Source organism: Meleagris gallopavo, chromosome 12, assembly GCF_905368555.1.
Source record: "Meleagris gallopavo chromosome 12, MGAL_WU_HG_1.1, whole genome shotgun sequence".
Lineage (NCBI taxonomy): Eukaryota > Metazoa > Chordata > Aves > Galliformes > Phasianidae > Meleagris > Meleagris gallopavo.
The window spans coordinates 13,474,745-13,490,000 of record NC_139415.1 but is presented as its reverse complement, the minus strand read 5'-3'; the positions used below and the strand labels follow the sequence as shown (position 1 = coordinate 13,490,000).

Genomic DNA, 15,256 nt, shown 5'->3' with positions numbered 1-15,256 from the left:
AGGTGTAATTAGTGTTTCTCGGGTGGGGAAGCAGAAACTCAGTGTTAGTAACTTATTCAGTTGTATGAAGGACATGCTGGCAGGACATGCTTCTCCCCACCATGGCATTGCTGTGACCCCAAGCTGTTTTCCCCACGATTATGATTTCCGCTTCTTCTCTAATAAATGGGACTCTCAGAAACTTGTGTCATTTCTGAGAGTCTATCCGTAGGAGTACTCAAACTCACTGCAATGAAATTATACCAACTTGAGTTAATAATACTGGGTTTGTTTGTCAATAGTGCCTTGCAAATATTCCTAAGACCCCAAATAATGAGTCTGTTGGACAAACTGCTTTGCAGACAGAAATGCTGTCATTGAAACATCTTTGGTTTTGTGTTCATTCTTCATCTTCACGTGTGTTATGAGAAGAGCTCTTGGCTTGGGGGAGAGAGGTTTCTACAGCTTTGATGTTAATGCCAGGGAAATGTTAATGCCTGGTCCCCCATCTTAACCAGCATCTTTAAGGCAGAGCTGAATTTCTGAAGCTTGTGGTTTATCAGCACTGAAAAAATCAACGGAGAAGGCAAGGCTTGTTTCTTGCAATCTCTTCAGGCTATGGTAAGAGGAAAAACAGCAAAAAAAACTTCAATTCTTTTACTGGAGGGATGGGAGCCAAGTGAATACATGGGGAAAGACACGTGGATGTGCTCAGCCTCACCTAGAGCCTCCAGGGACTTCTCAGCGGGCTTCTCCCCATGCTTGTGCTCTTCTCAGTGTTTCCTTCAGCCCAGACACGACAGTTGTTAAAACTAATAACAAACAAGCAGCAAAGTCAGGAATGAAACCAGATGTTGGGACTGAGATGGACTTGTTGAAGGGGTTTGGGTTTTTTGTTGTTGGTTCTTTTTTTCTTTTTTTTTTTTGAGGCTGGTTTGAATAAGCAGAAGAATCTCAGCTGTGCTGAAAGGAGTTTGTTTTAAATTGCCTGTGCAAACCCTCTGTTTTCACAGGGAAGTTGAAAATGAAAACTGAAGATGAGGTGGATTTTATGAAGGACCCCAGAGAGAGCGCAGCGCGCGAGGAAGCGGTGAGTGTCATTTGTGCATTTTCACCTTCTGTTTCTTATGTGCCTTTTAAAGAAATGCTGCGGATGGTCACCAAAGCTTTGGTTTCCTTCTGCAGCCTTTGCAGGGCTGAACATCGTCAGTCGTTGTCACGTTTTTTTTCAGCCTTTTAAAAATAGCCTGGGCTTTTTTAGCTCTTTTGTACTTAGCAGGCTCTGGGTTGAGCCACATGGAGGTTGTTCCAGTCTGAGGAGTGCAGATTGGCCCCAAAGGTTCCTCATGAGACAGTGCTGGATGAACAGAGTTACGTTCTGAATAGAAGATATACAGAGAGGAGGGAAAGCCCCGGATCCTTCGCATAGGAGAAATGATAGCAAAAGGTTGTGTTGGAGATCCAAAATGAGTTGTGTACTTTTCACCGTTTCCCCTGGCCCCTCTGCTTTGCAATAATAATGTAAATACTGGGCTTGACAGGAATGTGATTTTGGTTTAAAAAGCCCCTACTGTGCGTTCTGCTTTATCGAGAGCTGAGTTTTTGGTCTCACCTTTCTTAGCTGCGTGCGCATTCGTTTCTACATTTTATATGTAGCTTCTTGTTCCTGAAGAAAAGTATTTTGTAAATGCTGAATTGCTCCAAGCCTGTGTTCTTGCATGTTGCTGCTGAGCAGCTGTGTTTGTGTGTCAGCCTGCAATGATGAAGCTGTTAAAAGGAAAAAAAAAAAAAGCACTGCGAAGATGAGTTAACACTGCAGGGTGGAGCACCAAAAACTTTGCTCATCCCGCAGTAAAGCTCTTTAGGCAGCAGCACAGTCTTGCCATAGCTTGTAATAAAATCAGGTTTATTTTGTTTTTAACAAGTTAAGGCTTTATTTCTGTAGCTGTTTGCTCAGCGAGTTAGCCAGGGACTAGAACTAATGGCTTTTCGAGGTAACATTTGTGTGTCTGATATGATTAATGGAATGCATGAGGGTAAAGATGCTGATGTTGTTTTACTGACCCTTTATTAGAGATATCGTGACTAATACTCAGGTACCTGGTAGTACTCTGAGACATATTTAGAAGGTGCAAATTAGAACCAGGGAATGCTCCCCGCATTTCATTTCAAGCCTCTGAAAGAAGAAGGAAAAGGGAAGAAACAGAGAGTTTGGTTTCCATTTTGCATGTTTGACAGGCAATGGGAATTTTTTGTGCGTTCTTTCTTCTCTTCTTCCCCCCCCCCTCCTCCACCGCTCCCGCCCCATCAAACACCTCTTTAGAAATCTGGCTTTTCTGGTGCAGGAATGGGAGTGTCAGGGGAATGGAAAGTTTGCTGCAGGACTGACACGGTTTCCTGTTGCTAAGTTCGACAGAAACAAAATAACAACTGCACTATATTAAGGCTGCTTGAAAAAAAAAAAAAAGAAAGAAAGAAAATGGGTGGAAGGCTTATAAATAGAGCTTAATTCACACATGTAGGTTGAGCAGGGAGCGGAGCAGTGAAAGCAGGCGTGAAACGCGCCTCTCCTGCCCCATCCTGCCTCTGCTTTATTTAGTGCTGACTCTTTTGTAGCCAGAAGTCTTTCAGGTGCTCATTGCCTTCTCATTACCGGGCCATTTTGTGGTTAGTAAAAGTGGTTTTCTGGACGTGTTGCAAATAGAAACGCTGCTTGCAGCTGCAGGTATTCAGCAGCCTTCCCCCTGCTTGCAGGAACTTGGGATAAGTTGCTGGGAAGTGCGTTAACCCTTGGATTGTGAGGGAGAGTTTTGCACCATGTTGTTTGTGAGGTGATGTGGACAGCTGTTTGTACACACGGGCTGTCCAAAGCTATCAGAATCTAACAGGTGAAACTTTGTACGTTGGAATCGGGCTGAATAACAAGAAGATAAAACATAATGGAAAAGAAGAGGGAAAATTCCTTCTTGTGTGTTGGTTTCTGGAAGCGTAGCGTTGTCTGGGTTCTTGATGCCAAGAAGCGTGCTCCAGTGTTACAAATATAAGATACACATGCTTTCCCTGCAGTCTTTTCAGAAGGCTTTGCTTGAGAGAGTTTCTTGTGCATGTCATGGAAAAGCTGCAGCTGAAAACTGTTTAGGAAAATAATGGTTTGTACGGTTGTAAACATTGAGAAGGAAATAATGGAAAAATATTTTTTCCAATTAAAACGGGCTTTTAAAGTGTCTGTTTCTTAAATCTCCAGAATGTTTTCTCAGCGGCTGTATTTATTCAGCTATAGAAACTGTACAACAAATTTGCACGTTCCCCTTGTGCTGGGCAGGAGGTGCAGTCAGATCCCAGTGCTCCTCACCGGGCGGCTCTGCTGGGAGCTCAGGGGGGCTGGGCAGCAGCTTGATGGGATCTATTAAAATCAGGCTTTAGCATTTTGTACACTGAATGACTTCAGAATCTTAACTTTAAAGGGGAAAACTAATTTGGCTTTTGTATGCTGCGATACTAGAAGTAATTGAGAATTGGATCCTGGTGGCTGCAATGGTATGAAAGTAAAGCGAGGTGGGTTGAGCTGTATCCTGCTATCCTTTACTTCTTGTGCTGCTCACTGATATCAGTTTTAATTCATTCGTTGCTGAATCTTTGTCTTCATGCAGCAGCATGAATAATGTTGCACTTTGGGGTTCATCTGGGTTCCTTTTCCTTTGTCTGAGCCTGTGGCTGAAAAACTAGCTGGAAGAGCACAAAAACACAATGAACTGGGGAACGGTCCTCTCTTGTATTGATTGCATTACATGGATCCTATTAACTTTAATGTCTCCTACCTTCACCACATGAGTTAGTTTTGAAATGAACATCTGTATTTTTTCAGAAGTTGCAGCTGACCAGATAAACATGTCCTTGCAAAATGTTTTTGTGTGGCACAAAGCTTGATCTGCACTCCCAGATATCTGCTCATCCAAGTACTGCTGTAATAGAGCAGCTTTCTGTGGAGAGCTTGCAATATTTCAGTCATGGTTTGGAAGAGTGAAGTGTGTTTATAAGGCTTTTAGATGACATCAGGTTGGGAGGGGTTGCAAGCACTGGGGAGAGTAGAGTTAGAGTTCTTTGTGACCTTGAACAACCAGAGGGTACATCCAGATAAGAGATGAAGAAAGATACAAAGTGTGCAGAGAAGAAATCAAAGTACTTGTTTTACTAAGTCAGGATTGCTGGAGAGTGATGAATAGAAAATGACCAAGGATTTTTAGGGGGCTGCAAATTAAGTGTAGACTATCAGTGAGATGCTATTGCAAAAGAGATGGATCCTGTTTTGTGCTTCTCCAAAGGAGTGTCATCCTAAGACACAGGAGGTGACTTACTCATGTGCGGCACTTTGCAGGCCACATCAGTGTCATCCAATCCAGTTTTGTGTCTTGCTCCAAGGAAGACGCAGACGTTCTGGAAAGTGTCCAGAAAGAAGATTGAGAAACGTGAGAAGAGCTTGAAAGAACTCACTTTGTTCGGTGTAACTAAAAGAAAACTGTTGTGCAATCTAACAGACTTCCAACGTGTGAGCTGCTTTCCACGGCAGCTTAATTTACTGATTTGCTAATTTGCCAGAATTACTGAGGCTGGATATTGGGAAAACTTCCTGTGATCATCATGAAACTGTTGCAAGATTACCCAGGGAGGATAAGAAACCTTTTCTGTAAGTGGTTATGGATAAGACAGATGACCTTCGTTGAGGCAGAGCCCAGGTCCATCGTTGTCCATTCCTTTTGATTTGTAGGACCTTAGGTTTTGGGGGCTGTTTTTATAATTTTTCCCCTTTCTTTCATGCAAGGTTCCTGTATGCTTCACCTGCATGCACTGGAGGTAGGAAGAGAGCAAGAGATGGACTGGGTGGCAAAGGACTTGGAGGTGACAGATTCGTGCAGTGGGGTAGGAATAAGGATGGACATTAAGCATGAAGGATCCTGAGGTCTGGCCTTCCCCTTGCTGTAGTCTTACTTATCCCTCATCCCTGGTATCAGCAGAGAAGCGAGGACAATCATAGCCGAGGTGTTGAATGGGGTCACCCCCTCTAGTGGCTGCTGCTCAGAGAGGAGCGCTGGAGTCAAGCAGTAGAGAGATGCTCAAAAATGGTGAAACTTGTCATTTAATTTCTGCAGGATCTGCTTAGCATTTATTCACCAAAATTCAGGTTGTCTGTGCGCACTGAAGCCAGTTTGCTTTGTGTGCATTTGTACGTCTGCCTATATTGATACATCTGTCCATACCATGTGATGGTCTGCAGCTGCATGGTTGCAAGCTCCTGCATCCCAAAGGCTGTGCAGAACAGCACAGGAAGGCTCCCAACAGCATGGGGAACTGCAGACCAAGTGGCTGGAGTGCTGGAAACAAATCAAAGCAGGGTGCCGTGGTGGAAAGTGCAGCCCTAACAATAAGCTGTGGCCTAGCCCTCCTCTTCAACATCACTTGTGTAACTCTCTCTTTGTAAATATTGTACTGTAACTAGAGTAAACATGGGAAAAAGAAAAAAAAAACAGCCAAAAAGGAGCCTGCCCGAGGCCTGGCATTAGTGCTAGATGGTGACACAAATGCATCGGCCAGGGCTTTGGGTTGATCATCTGCAGGGCCCTGCCTCACACCCACTGGCATCCTGTGGATGTCCCTGAGGGCTCAAGAGGGCTGGGAGGAATTTCTATCATATGCTTACCCCTGTGTTTGTTCATCGATTTGCAGAGTAACCCAGCTGGTGCTGTGGGCTGCTTCTGGTGGGACACTCTGTGCATTGCTGCATAAGCTGTTGAACACTATAGCATGTGTTATGTAGAGTTAGAAAAAAAAGCAGGGGAAAAAAAGCAATTCAAACAAGCCTGGGATTGCTGTTGGCCTTTACTATTGCTTGTGGTTTGAAATCTGCAGCAGGAAGGCTTTTATGCAACTACGGTGGCTGTGATTTTGTCCTTTACTTAATTTCAATGAGAGCTGCAGTTCTGATTCCTTTTTGTCCTAAGTTCTGCTAATCCTCAGCTCACGGCAGCCTTTTCCAAGTTCAGGCACAGGATTCATGGACGGTAGTGAGAGAAGCAGGAAGACAGACAAGTAAAGTCTGCAACTTGATGCAAAGATGCTGCTTGCAGCAAGCAGAATGGGGCAGATGAATGGGGCTCTTTTGTGAGCCACATGGAGGTCGTTGGTGAGTTATTTCTCATCCCCTACACCTTCCCCTTCAGTCACTGCAGTCTCCATTATTTCCCAGGTTTGAAAAACACAGAGCTAAATGATTTCTCCCATAGAAAATCCTGGTTTTGGAGCATTCATTTTTTTTATGCAGCCATGAAAGTATGGTTACATATAATAATGGATGTATAAGAGTCTGTGGCAAAGCAGTGTTGGCAGTGAGTGTTGTACCTTGAGGAGGAAAATACCGCTCTGTTTTCAAATGGTTCAATCTCCTGTATCACATGGATTCTTTTATTTGTGTTTGAAATCCCTTAAAGTTTTGTGGTGTAACTGTTGTATGGTAGACATGGTTACCACACACTAAATTCCTAGACTAAATATAGAGGAAATTAAGATGATAACATGGGAGACCAAACATGGACTGCATTATTATGATGGGTATTCTGGTGCATCGCATCACTTTCAGGAATGAAAAGAGTTATTTTTTTAAGTAACGTACTGCAGGAAAGGATGAGCTCTCTGTTGCTTGAAGTTTCCATCGAGAACTGGATATCCTATGGAGTGATAAGCTACTGAAGAAATGTTGAGTTACACTGAGTTACCTGGAGGTTTGGACGGGCTGGATGTTTGCATGTTGTCTCCTGTCTTAGAAGATGAAGCCCAGCAGTGTGATCAGAGAGCACTCACAGGGACACAGCTGAAGGACTGCAGGCCCCAGTTTCCAGGCATGGCATTTTTGACTTAGTCTTTCAGCAAAGATGAAAAGAATGGTGTGAAGAAGAAGAAAAGGGTAAAGAACAAATAAGAGAGGATTGTATTCAAAGCTAGAGCACTGATCAGAAAGAATACTTCTTCTGTTTAAGTATTTCCACTCACACAGTGTGAATTGTTATGAAAACATATTTGGCATTTTACCCAGTACTGTTAAAACTCTCTCCATGGAAACATGAAGCAGAAGGCATTTTGCCTTGCAGGAGGTGCACAGATTCCCCTTTCTGTTATCGTTTTCGGTCCTTTTTTCCCCACCCTTTTTAGGTGGGTCAATCTTCCCTACTATTCTTTTCAAGCAGAGGTGGAAATCTCAGATTCTTTTCCTCCAGCATCTCTACTGCTACTGCTTTGGATCATGTGTACATCTTGTGAGGCCCCAGATGACTCGACTGTGTCACAGGCTGCTGTTAGAACACCAGATGAAATAAAAGCCCTCAGTGATACGAAATGTTTGTCTTTCCATGCAGTGTTCTTCCTCATGTTGAGCAGCTTCACTGCTTTCAGGGTTTGTCGGTGACGTTTTTCTTGCTGATTTCTGCCTCATCTACAAGCATGATCTGCATGTAGTCTGGTGCAGAGCAGCAGTGCAGTAACATTTGGCCTTGTTAATGTTGGAGTTTTCAGCTTAGGACTGCAAGACAAGAATAGGTGACAAATGCTGCAGTAGATCAGAATATCTTAGGTCTATATAGAGGTGCTGGTAACAAAGCCTATGACACCTGCAATGAAAGCCTTTCGCTGGCATGGAAGGGATTGGGTTTGGACTTTGTCTTTGGGAAAAGAAAAAAACAACAACATGGAGGCTGTAACAAGCATGCAACAGAATTTGCAATGGTTTAATAAAATAAGCTTTACCAGCTATATTGGAATTAGTGGGCAGGAGCAAATTTTAAACCAGGCTTTCTTTTGCACTTAGTCTCTTCCAGCCAACAAAGTTCTTGTCCTTCATCTTCCTGTTCTGCTTTGCTTATGGATTACCTTTATACCTATATAAGCATGTATTTGATGCAACCAACTTTTTGATTTTCTCTTAAGCAGTAGTTAACTTAGCTACTCCCTCCCTTCTTGCATACTGTGTTCATCATCTTAGCGCCAGCAATGTACTCGATAAAACTGAGGGCAGTAGCTGTGCCCAGGAGGATAGTCCAGAAGGTAGGACCAATATTTCTGGGTTATCTTGTTTGCTTTCTCTTCTGTTTGTGCAGTTAAAGTTGGAGTGATTGTTACGAGCTTGTGTTTAACCTGAGTTAACACTGCTGTTATTTCGGATCTGGAAAGAACAGGTGATTGGTTTGTGACTGTGTCAGCCTAGTTAGACAATGCTTCTCCCGTGATTTATACCCTGATATCACTGCAGGCACAACAATAATAGTTTCACTTCATTTATGCACTTAGTTATGTGGAGGCACATTCTATGCGCAGAAAACACAGCACCTTTGTCAAATCATCGTGCCTCCCTGTCCTGAAGCATTCTGTGCTGCTATGGGAGCAGCAAGACAGTTTAGCAGGTACCATGGCACTACGTCTGCCCACCTCACTGACAACCAAACGTGTTCTCTCTTCCTGTACACTGGCCTTCCAGCTGGTGAGATAAGAGCAGGAACGTGAAGCCTTGCCCTCCTTAACTCATTAGTCTGAGCCCTGGTAATGAGTCTGCTTAGCATCAAGTGACATGTTTTTGTTCTGTCTGAGACTGTGCTTACCTCCATAAATCACGTGAAGATCATAATCCTAACTTACTTGACTCTGAACTTTTGCTTAGTTTCTTAACACAGCTGGATGCATTGAATGCCCAAAAGTGCTTGGAGGGTTATTGTTTCCAAAGTACACATTCTCAAAGTCTGGAGGTGCGCTTCTCATGTTGGTTTCAATCTGAGCTCTTGTTCTTGGGAATTTAGAAATCTTTTCTGCCCTTCCAAAATGTTACCTAGCAGAGTGCAGTACTCTTACCAAAGACATGGACAAGGCTGGGTTGATAAAGTCTCCTGAAATAACAGATGTGTTTCTTGGTATTTAGTTTCACAATGTAGATATTAAGGGGAAAAAAAAAAAAAAGGATAGGTATTAAACTCTTCTACTGTAACAGGGTGAGGAAGTGCATTCTTACCTGCTTCCACAGAGGGAGGTGGCCATGTATGTGAGGAGTGAGTAAGGAGCATCTGTGCATCTTTTTGAGCCTTTTAAGAGAATAAGAACTTGCATAATTTTCAAATATTCTCACCTCTGTTGAGCTGTTGACTGCAAAGGCTGGGGTCCCATGATATGAAAAAGGGAAGAGATGAGAGAATGATGGAGAACCAGAAACTGCAGCCTTTGTTTTGATTTGATGGGCAGTGCTGTAGCCTACAGCTGAATAAAGTCTCAGCAGTAATGCCCCAAGATCCATACTCACAGTGACTTTGGCTTTAGGGCATTTTGCAGCTTCTGATTTTAATCACTTTTTGGGGAGACTGTTGAGAGAAACCTCTAAAAGTTCATTTGTTAATAGCCAGATATTTGAGGGACAGTGTTTAATTTGTTTGTCAAGGCTTGTTTATGACTTGTTTGCTATCTCTGAGGAAGCTGAGGTTTACTTCTTGTGTCGTAAATGATGCAAAAGGCACCCAGAACAGTGTACACGAATCCTCTGTCTTTGTTATAAATCTAAGTATATAGACTAAATAAATAACTTCTTTCTGGGCTTGAAATCCTTACAGTGCACCAGACAACCAAAATTTGCGTTTTGGAGTAGCTCCTAGAATTCTTTAAAGCTGAAAGATCTCCTCTGCTCGAGAACCTGGGGCTCTTCCTCCTGCAGATAAGCGATGGTTATTTAAACTGGCTTTTCTTCTGCCTGGCCTCTTGGGCAGGCGTTGGTACAATTCAGTCAATACCCACTGGGATGTAGGAGTGTATGGCAGCAGAATGTGAGATTTTGAAGGTAAGGTTAAACAAGTACTCTCTTTAAAAGAGCAAGGGGAAAAATCTGTGCTCTCGGGATTGCCTTTCTCAGCTCTAGTAGGAAACTTAGTGTACTCGGTACACTAAGCAATGATTTTTAGAGCAACTTAAATGCTTTTTAAGTTATTTCCTTCTCTTTCCAGAAAATGGAATTTGATATAGAAGCATACTGTTTTGAGTACCAGTTTAAAAATAGGATATTTTGGTTTAGTTTAGATATTTTTTTTTAGGTAGGCATTAGTCTCCCCAGGAAAGTACATTCTGTTTCTCTGCGTGTCTTCTTATGAGCATTGCGTGTTCCCTGACTGGTAAGCAGTGCTCTCTGGCACACAGAATACGTTTTGGCAGGTTGGCTCTTAAAATATGTGTTATCTATTTATGGAGGACATCGGCTGAGGTCTGGATCCCATACTGAAAGAGCAGGAGGGAGGCAGGAAAGATCTGGGGTTAACTGTGGAACGCTGCTAGAAATGGAGGGGCAGCCAAAGAGATGGGCAGCAGGGCGTGCTGCAGTGAGGGTTTGCTTGCTGGTACAGGACAGCAAGCATCCACAGCAATGAAGTGTCAGACCGGTGTTTAGGTGAGTAAGTGAGATTATGTGAGTCTGAGAGCTGTTTCCTTTATCTGAGAGTGGTGACCAGGATCAGATCTGATCATCCTTCTAACTTGGAGGCATTCCGACTATTTTCCCCTGACCTCCCAGAGAGGAGAGGGAGAACAGGACACTGATTGCAGTCATTGCACAGACAAAATCAGGGAAGGAGCCCAAATAACATTTTCTTCCAGTCTTACCAAATCTTCTAGCCAAAGAAAGCATGAAATAACAACAGCTCTCAAGAAAGGCTTAATACTTTGCCTGTACCAACAGATGTTTCTGTAAGCCGTTGATTTTTAGCTTGTCCCAGCTTAAATATAGTACAGAGTGAAAAGGGTCTAAAGGGTAAAATGTATTTTAGAAGAGTTTTCTCTACTTAAGAGAACTTTGTAAGCTGTTGGTGAAGCTGTAAACAAAGCTACACTAAAATATATGTTGTCTTCTAGTTTGGGTTGTGTCGTTTTGCTTGTTACTGGCTGCCTGGGCTAACAAAAGAAAATATTTTTCTTTCAGTAGCATTCAGATCTTTTTGCTGGGTATTTTTTCTTATGTGTCTGCATTAAATAAGCCCATTTAACAAAACATGATCCTCTTATAAACATGGAATAATGACAGTATCCCACATATGGCTTTCATTAATTTTTGCATGTTTTGAAGATGCTTTTTTTTCTCCTGAAGGCTGACTTCAGAAACAGAGATGAATGCTACATAATGGCCAAAACGACTAGCTGAGCAGTCAGCAATTCTAACTTGGGATAGGAGGAGCTTCTCGTTAAGGTTATTTAACCTTTTCATGTTAGGAAGGATATTTTTTCTGTACAGAACAGTGCTGTATAATCCACTCTCATCCCATTTATGATTACTGGTTTGCATCGATTGGACAGGCATCAGCTGATTATTTGCAAGCTTTCTTGCTTCTGAGTCCTGTAAACATTTTGGATTTTAGCCTGCCGAGAACTGTGGGACATCTCTCCCTTTTCTTCCCAAGAAAGCAAACCCAACCCCTTCCTTGCATTCAGTGGGAGGAGTTTCAGGTGATCTTTTACCCTGGAGCAATCTTCCCAGTTGTCTGCAGCTCCACAACCTTGGCAGCTCCTGAGATAGCCAGGCAGTAGCCATCCAGATATGTGGAATGCTGTTGTTCAACATTTTTGTCCCCACTTATTGTCCATTGGGTTAGGTTTATGGATTAGGTTTTGGGTTTTGGATCCATTATTCCACTTAGGAATTATACCTGCAACAACAAACACTGCTTCGAAGGCATCTTTGCAAAGCAGATAGAAGAGATGCGGGGTATGTTAGTTTATAACTCAAGAAATAAATATTATAGCATTTTTTTGTGAATGATGTCAGCAGTTGAGAAAATTCCACTCTAATGGCTATGTTTCAACATACCTAGCTGTTAATTAAACCTATGTTTTATGCCCTGAAATGAGGTTACAGAGGAACACATGCAGGGTGTAGCAGTGCTTATGGCAGTGTCTGAACAGAGCAGAGAAGGCTTTCGTTCGTGAGCCTGGTGAATCCTTGCCCTTGCATACCCATCTTTAGACCAGAGAGGTAAAAGTGGTGTAAAAATTAGTAAAACAGGTTTATTTCATATGGTTAACATTCTTTCCTGGTTCTTGTGCTGTTAATACATGTTTGTTTAATATTCTTTACAGAGGACTACCAGGGAAACAGATGAAACAGTGAGCAAATTAGTACTCCTGTGGTCCTGAGGCAGACCTCCCAGGCAGGAGTTGGAACCCAAATGCCTCCTCTCAACCTTTGTGTTGGATTTTGTTTCAAGTTTCCAAACACATGGGGAGAGGGTATGAAAATATTGGTTGGACAGAAGTGTAGGTTGGAGGGTGTGCTGGTGTGCCTGTTATTGCTGGGGAGAGAGGGTCCTGGCCATGGGCAGAGCATCTCGCTTACCAGTCAGGTTGGAGCTCCTCCTTCCCACAAAGCAAACAGAAACACTGGAAGGGCAAAACAAGTCCCACAGTGTCCTCTAGCCCTTGCCTGCAACAGCAGCCAAGTTGAAAAACTGACCTGGAAATATGGTGGGTGCCTTTATATCAAGCGTTGCTTTCCCTTCCAGATTGCAGATTGTCAAGTTACAAGATGGAAGAAAAGATAACTTTTTCCTTTTTGACAGAGGGCCCGGCCAGGACAGTACAGGGGTCGTGTGGGCTTCCTAGGGTGGCTGAATCCCAGCAACTTCAATTAAAAGGAAAAAAGAAAAAGGGAGGGAAGCTGAATCATTTTCTGGCATGATTCATTCATTTGAATGACCTTCACTACTTCTCAATTGGATTACAGTGGAAGCATGAAAGAATGGTAAAACTTGAATAATTTCCTCAGCTAAAGATGTGTCACTTTTATATTGTCTGTTAATTTTACTCCCTGATGCTGTACGTCACTCACTTTGGGCTTTATCCGCCAATTCATCTATGCAATCTGCTATCCTGCCCCTGTTTTTTAGCTCTCTTTTGATAGAAGCATCCCTGACCTATCCTTGACCTGATCTCATTAGGGTGAGGCTCAGGCAGTGCTGCCTGCCCCTGTATATATTATTATGATATAAAGGAACATAGTTTTTCTTGTGTGTCAGTCCATATCAAAGATTTATCCCAGTGATGTCAAAATATGCTTTTTTTTGTTATGCATGGTATACAATTGAAGAATTCCTTTTCAATTCGTCAGCTTTATAGGTAATGAAACATCCTCATCTTTCCTGCATTTGAGACAAATTAACTCCCCTACAGGATGAGTTACTGGGCATTGCTTGTTTGGGTACCACGTGGATTGCGCAGCCCTTGAAGTATTTAGGGGATGCTATGTACAAACCAATTTCAAGTGACTCATGTAATGCTTACAGTAGCTTGAAAACCCCTATAAATACAATTTCCTACTTTAAATCTGTTTATTTACACCATTATCTTTCCAGATCCCAGAGGTTGGAATCACCAGAACCTGCACTGCTCCCAGAGCTACTAAAATGGTCAATAATCACATTCCACGTGGGGATCAAATCCTGTTTTAACTCTTCCGTTATTTGTTTTCTTTCAGCTGCCTTTCAGTAGGAGTTGCAGGGATTGAGCCCCTGAGCCACACATTCTCATTTTGGAGAGAGTTTGTCAATGGTGGGCCACGTGCAGGGCTACTAGGATGGCAGCAAAGATAATTTCTCATTGTGAGAATATACGATTTGCACGTTGGAAACGAAAAACATGAAGTGAAATTGAAGCTGAGCTAACACTATCTGACATTGTCCAAGCTCCTACAGCACTTCAGCCAGCCATCCCCATTTGCAGTTATTTTTGGTAAAGGCAGAACTGTATGTTGCAGACTGATGTAAGATCAGCTGAGAGGTTGCTAATCTCGTGTGTGGGATGTGTTTTTCCTGTAACCATTTGGGAGCAATAAGATGGGCAGTTTGCTTCCTCTGAAAGGATGTTCAGGCATGCTCCATGGCAGACAAAAGCCTCGGCGTTTTTCTGAAGGTTATTTGCACAATAGAAATTCCTGACAAATGTACAGCAAGCCTCTGAGAAATGCTAGAAAAGTGAAGGTCAGGAAATGGCAGAAGGTCTCTCAAGGTGTTTTTGTGTTTTCTCAAACCATGCGTTCCGTGTATCCATATGTCTGACAGCTTTCCAAGTCCTCCTCATTCCTTCTTTGTGGCTCTTCAACTTTATTAGGCAGCTATGTCTCTGAGCTGGAACGCAGGCTGTGGCTGTACGAGGCTCTGGATGCAGGATTCAGCTCAGTTGTGTCTCCCGAAGTACAGGGTGGCTCTGCAAGGAGATGTCCTTCTCCAGACCTTGGAGTGAAGATCTGAATGATTTAAATGGGGATACAGGAGAGCTGGGGATGCCCAGACTGGAAATTCAGATTTGTTTTGATGCTGCAGAAGATTTGCTCCATGGATTAAGTTGGGCTACAGCAGCACAGTGCTTGTCATGGACAGGATCCACGTGACAGTCTGTGGGGGACCATCCTCACCCCTCTCCCTGCCACGTCTTTCTTTTGGATTCATAGGCGAATCCGGCATCACAGCCATCCTTTTGGGGCTGCCCACTTAAGAGGATGCTGCTCAGCTGGGCACAGGTGGGTCTTGCCACATCCATAGGGGTACACCCTAGCCCAAGATATGATGCAGATGGACAGGCTGGGCTGGAAGGGGTCAATCTCAACCCTCTTCTGTATCTTGCAATCCTCTTGCAAGAATGAGAAATGCTTTCTTTCACTTAACCTTTACTAAGGGGTGCAGCATGGATGCCTGCTGGTGCTCAGCCTCTGCCTCTTCGCCTCCAAACCCTGTGCTGGAGCATTTGCCTGGGTTTGTGCTCTGCAGTGCTGACCTGCCTCCCAGACACACAGGATGTGCTTTCCCATCCAGTCTGGATGCACTCCTCTTACATGCTTTGCAGTATTAGAGTGCAGATTTCTTTTGCCTTATTTAGTTTTGGGGAAAAAAAGGAAGCTGTTTTGTCTCTCCTGGCAAGGCCAGAAACGTAGAATTTTTAAATAACTTTCCAAAAAGCTGATTTCTTTGAAGAAAAGAGCAGTTTGAATTGTAATTATTCTCTTTTGCTGTCTGACAAATTTATTATCTCCTGCATCTTGTGCCCAATAGTGGGTTTTGACTTGCTTAAGAGAGGGAGAATTCTTTCATGTGCGGCTCCGTTAGTTCCTATCAGAGCCACGGTTTAAAATGTTAATGCTCCTCAGTATTTCTGCAGATTGCATCATTTTCAGTGTTTCATAACTATATGGCAAAAGTAATTTGAAACAGATAACAATAGTGCTGTCTGT

At 43.0% G+C, this 15,256-nt stretch overlaps 1 protein-coding gene across 8 annotated transcripts in view; it reads left to right on the top strand.

Annotated features, from left to right (window-relative positions):
* The window catches only part of AKAP13 (A-kinase anchoring protein 13), a 199,102-nt gene that overhangs the window by 110,024 nt on the left and 73,822 nt on the right, over positions 1 to 15,256 (top strand). For all 8 annotated transcript variants that reach the window (XM_085234171.1, XM_085234170.1, XM_085234174.1 and 5 more), the window contains one exon: positions 993 to 1,069. In XM_085234171.1, coding sequence (XP_085090297.1) covers positions 993 to 1,069 — 77 coding nt within the window. The remainder of the gene's footprint in view (positions 1 to 992; positions 1,070 to 15,256) is intronic.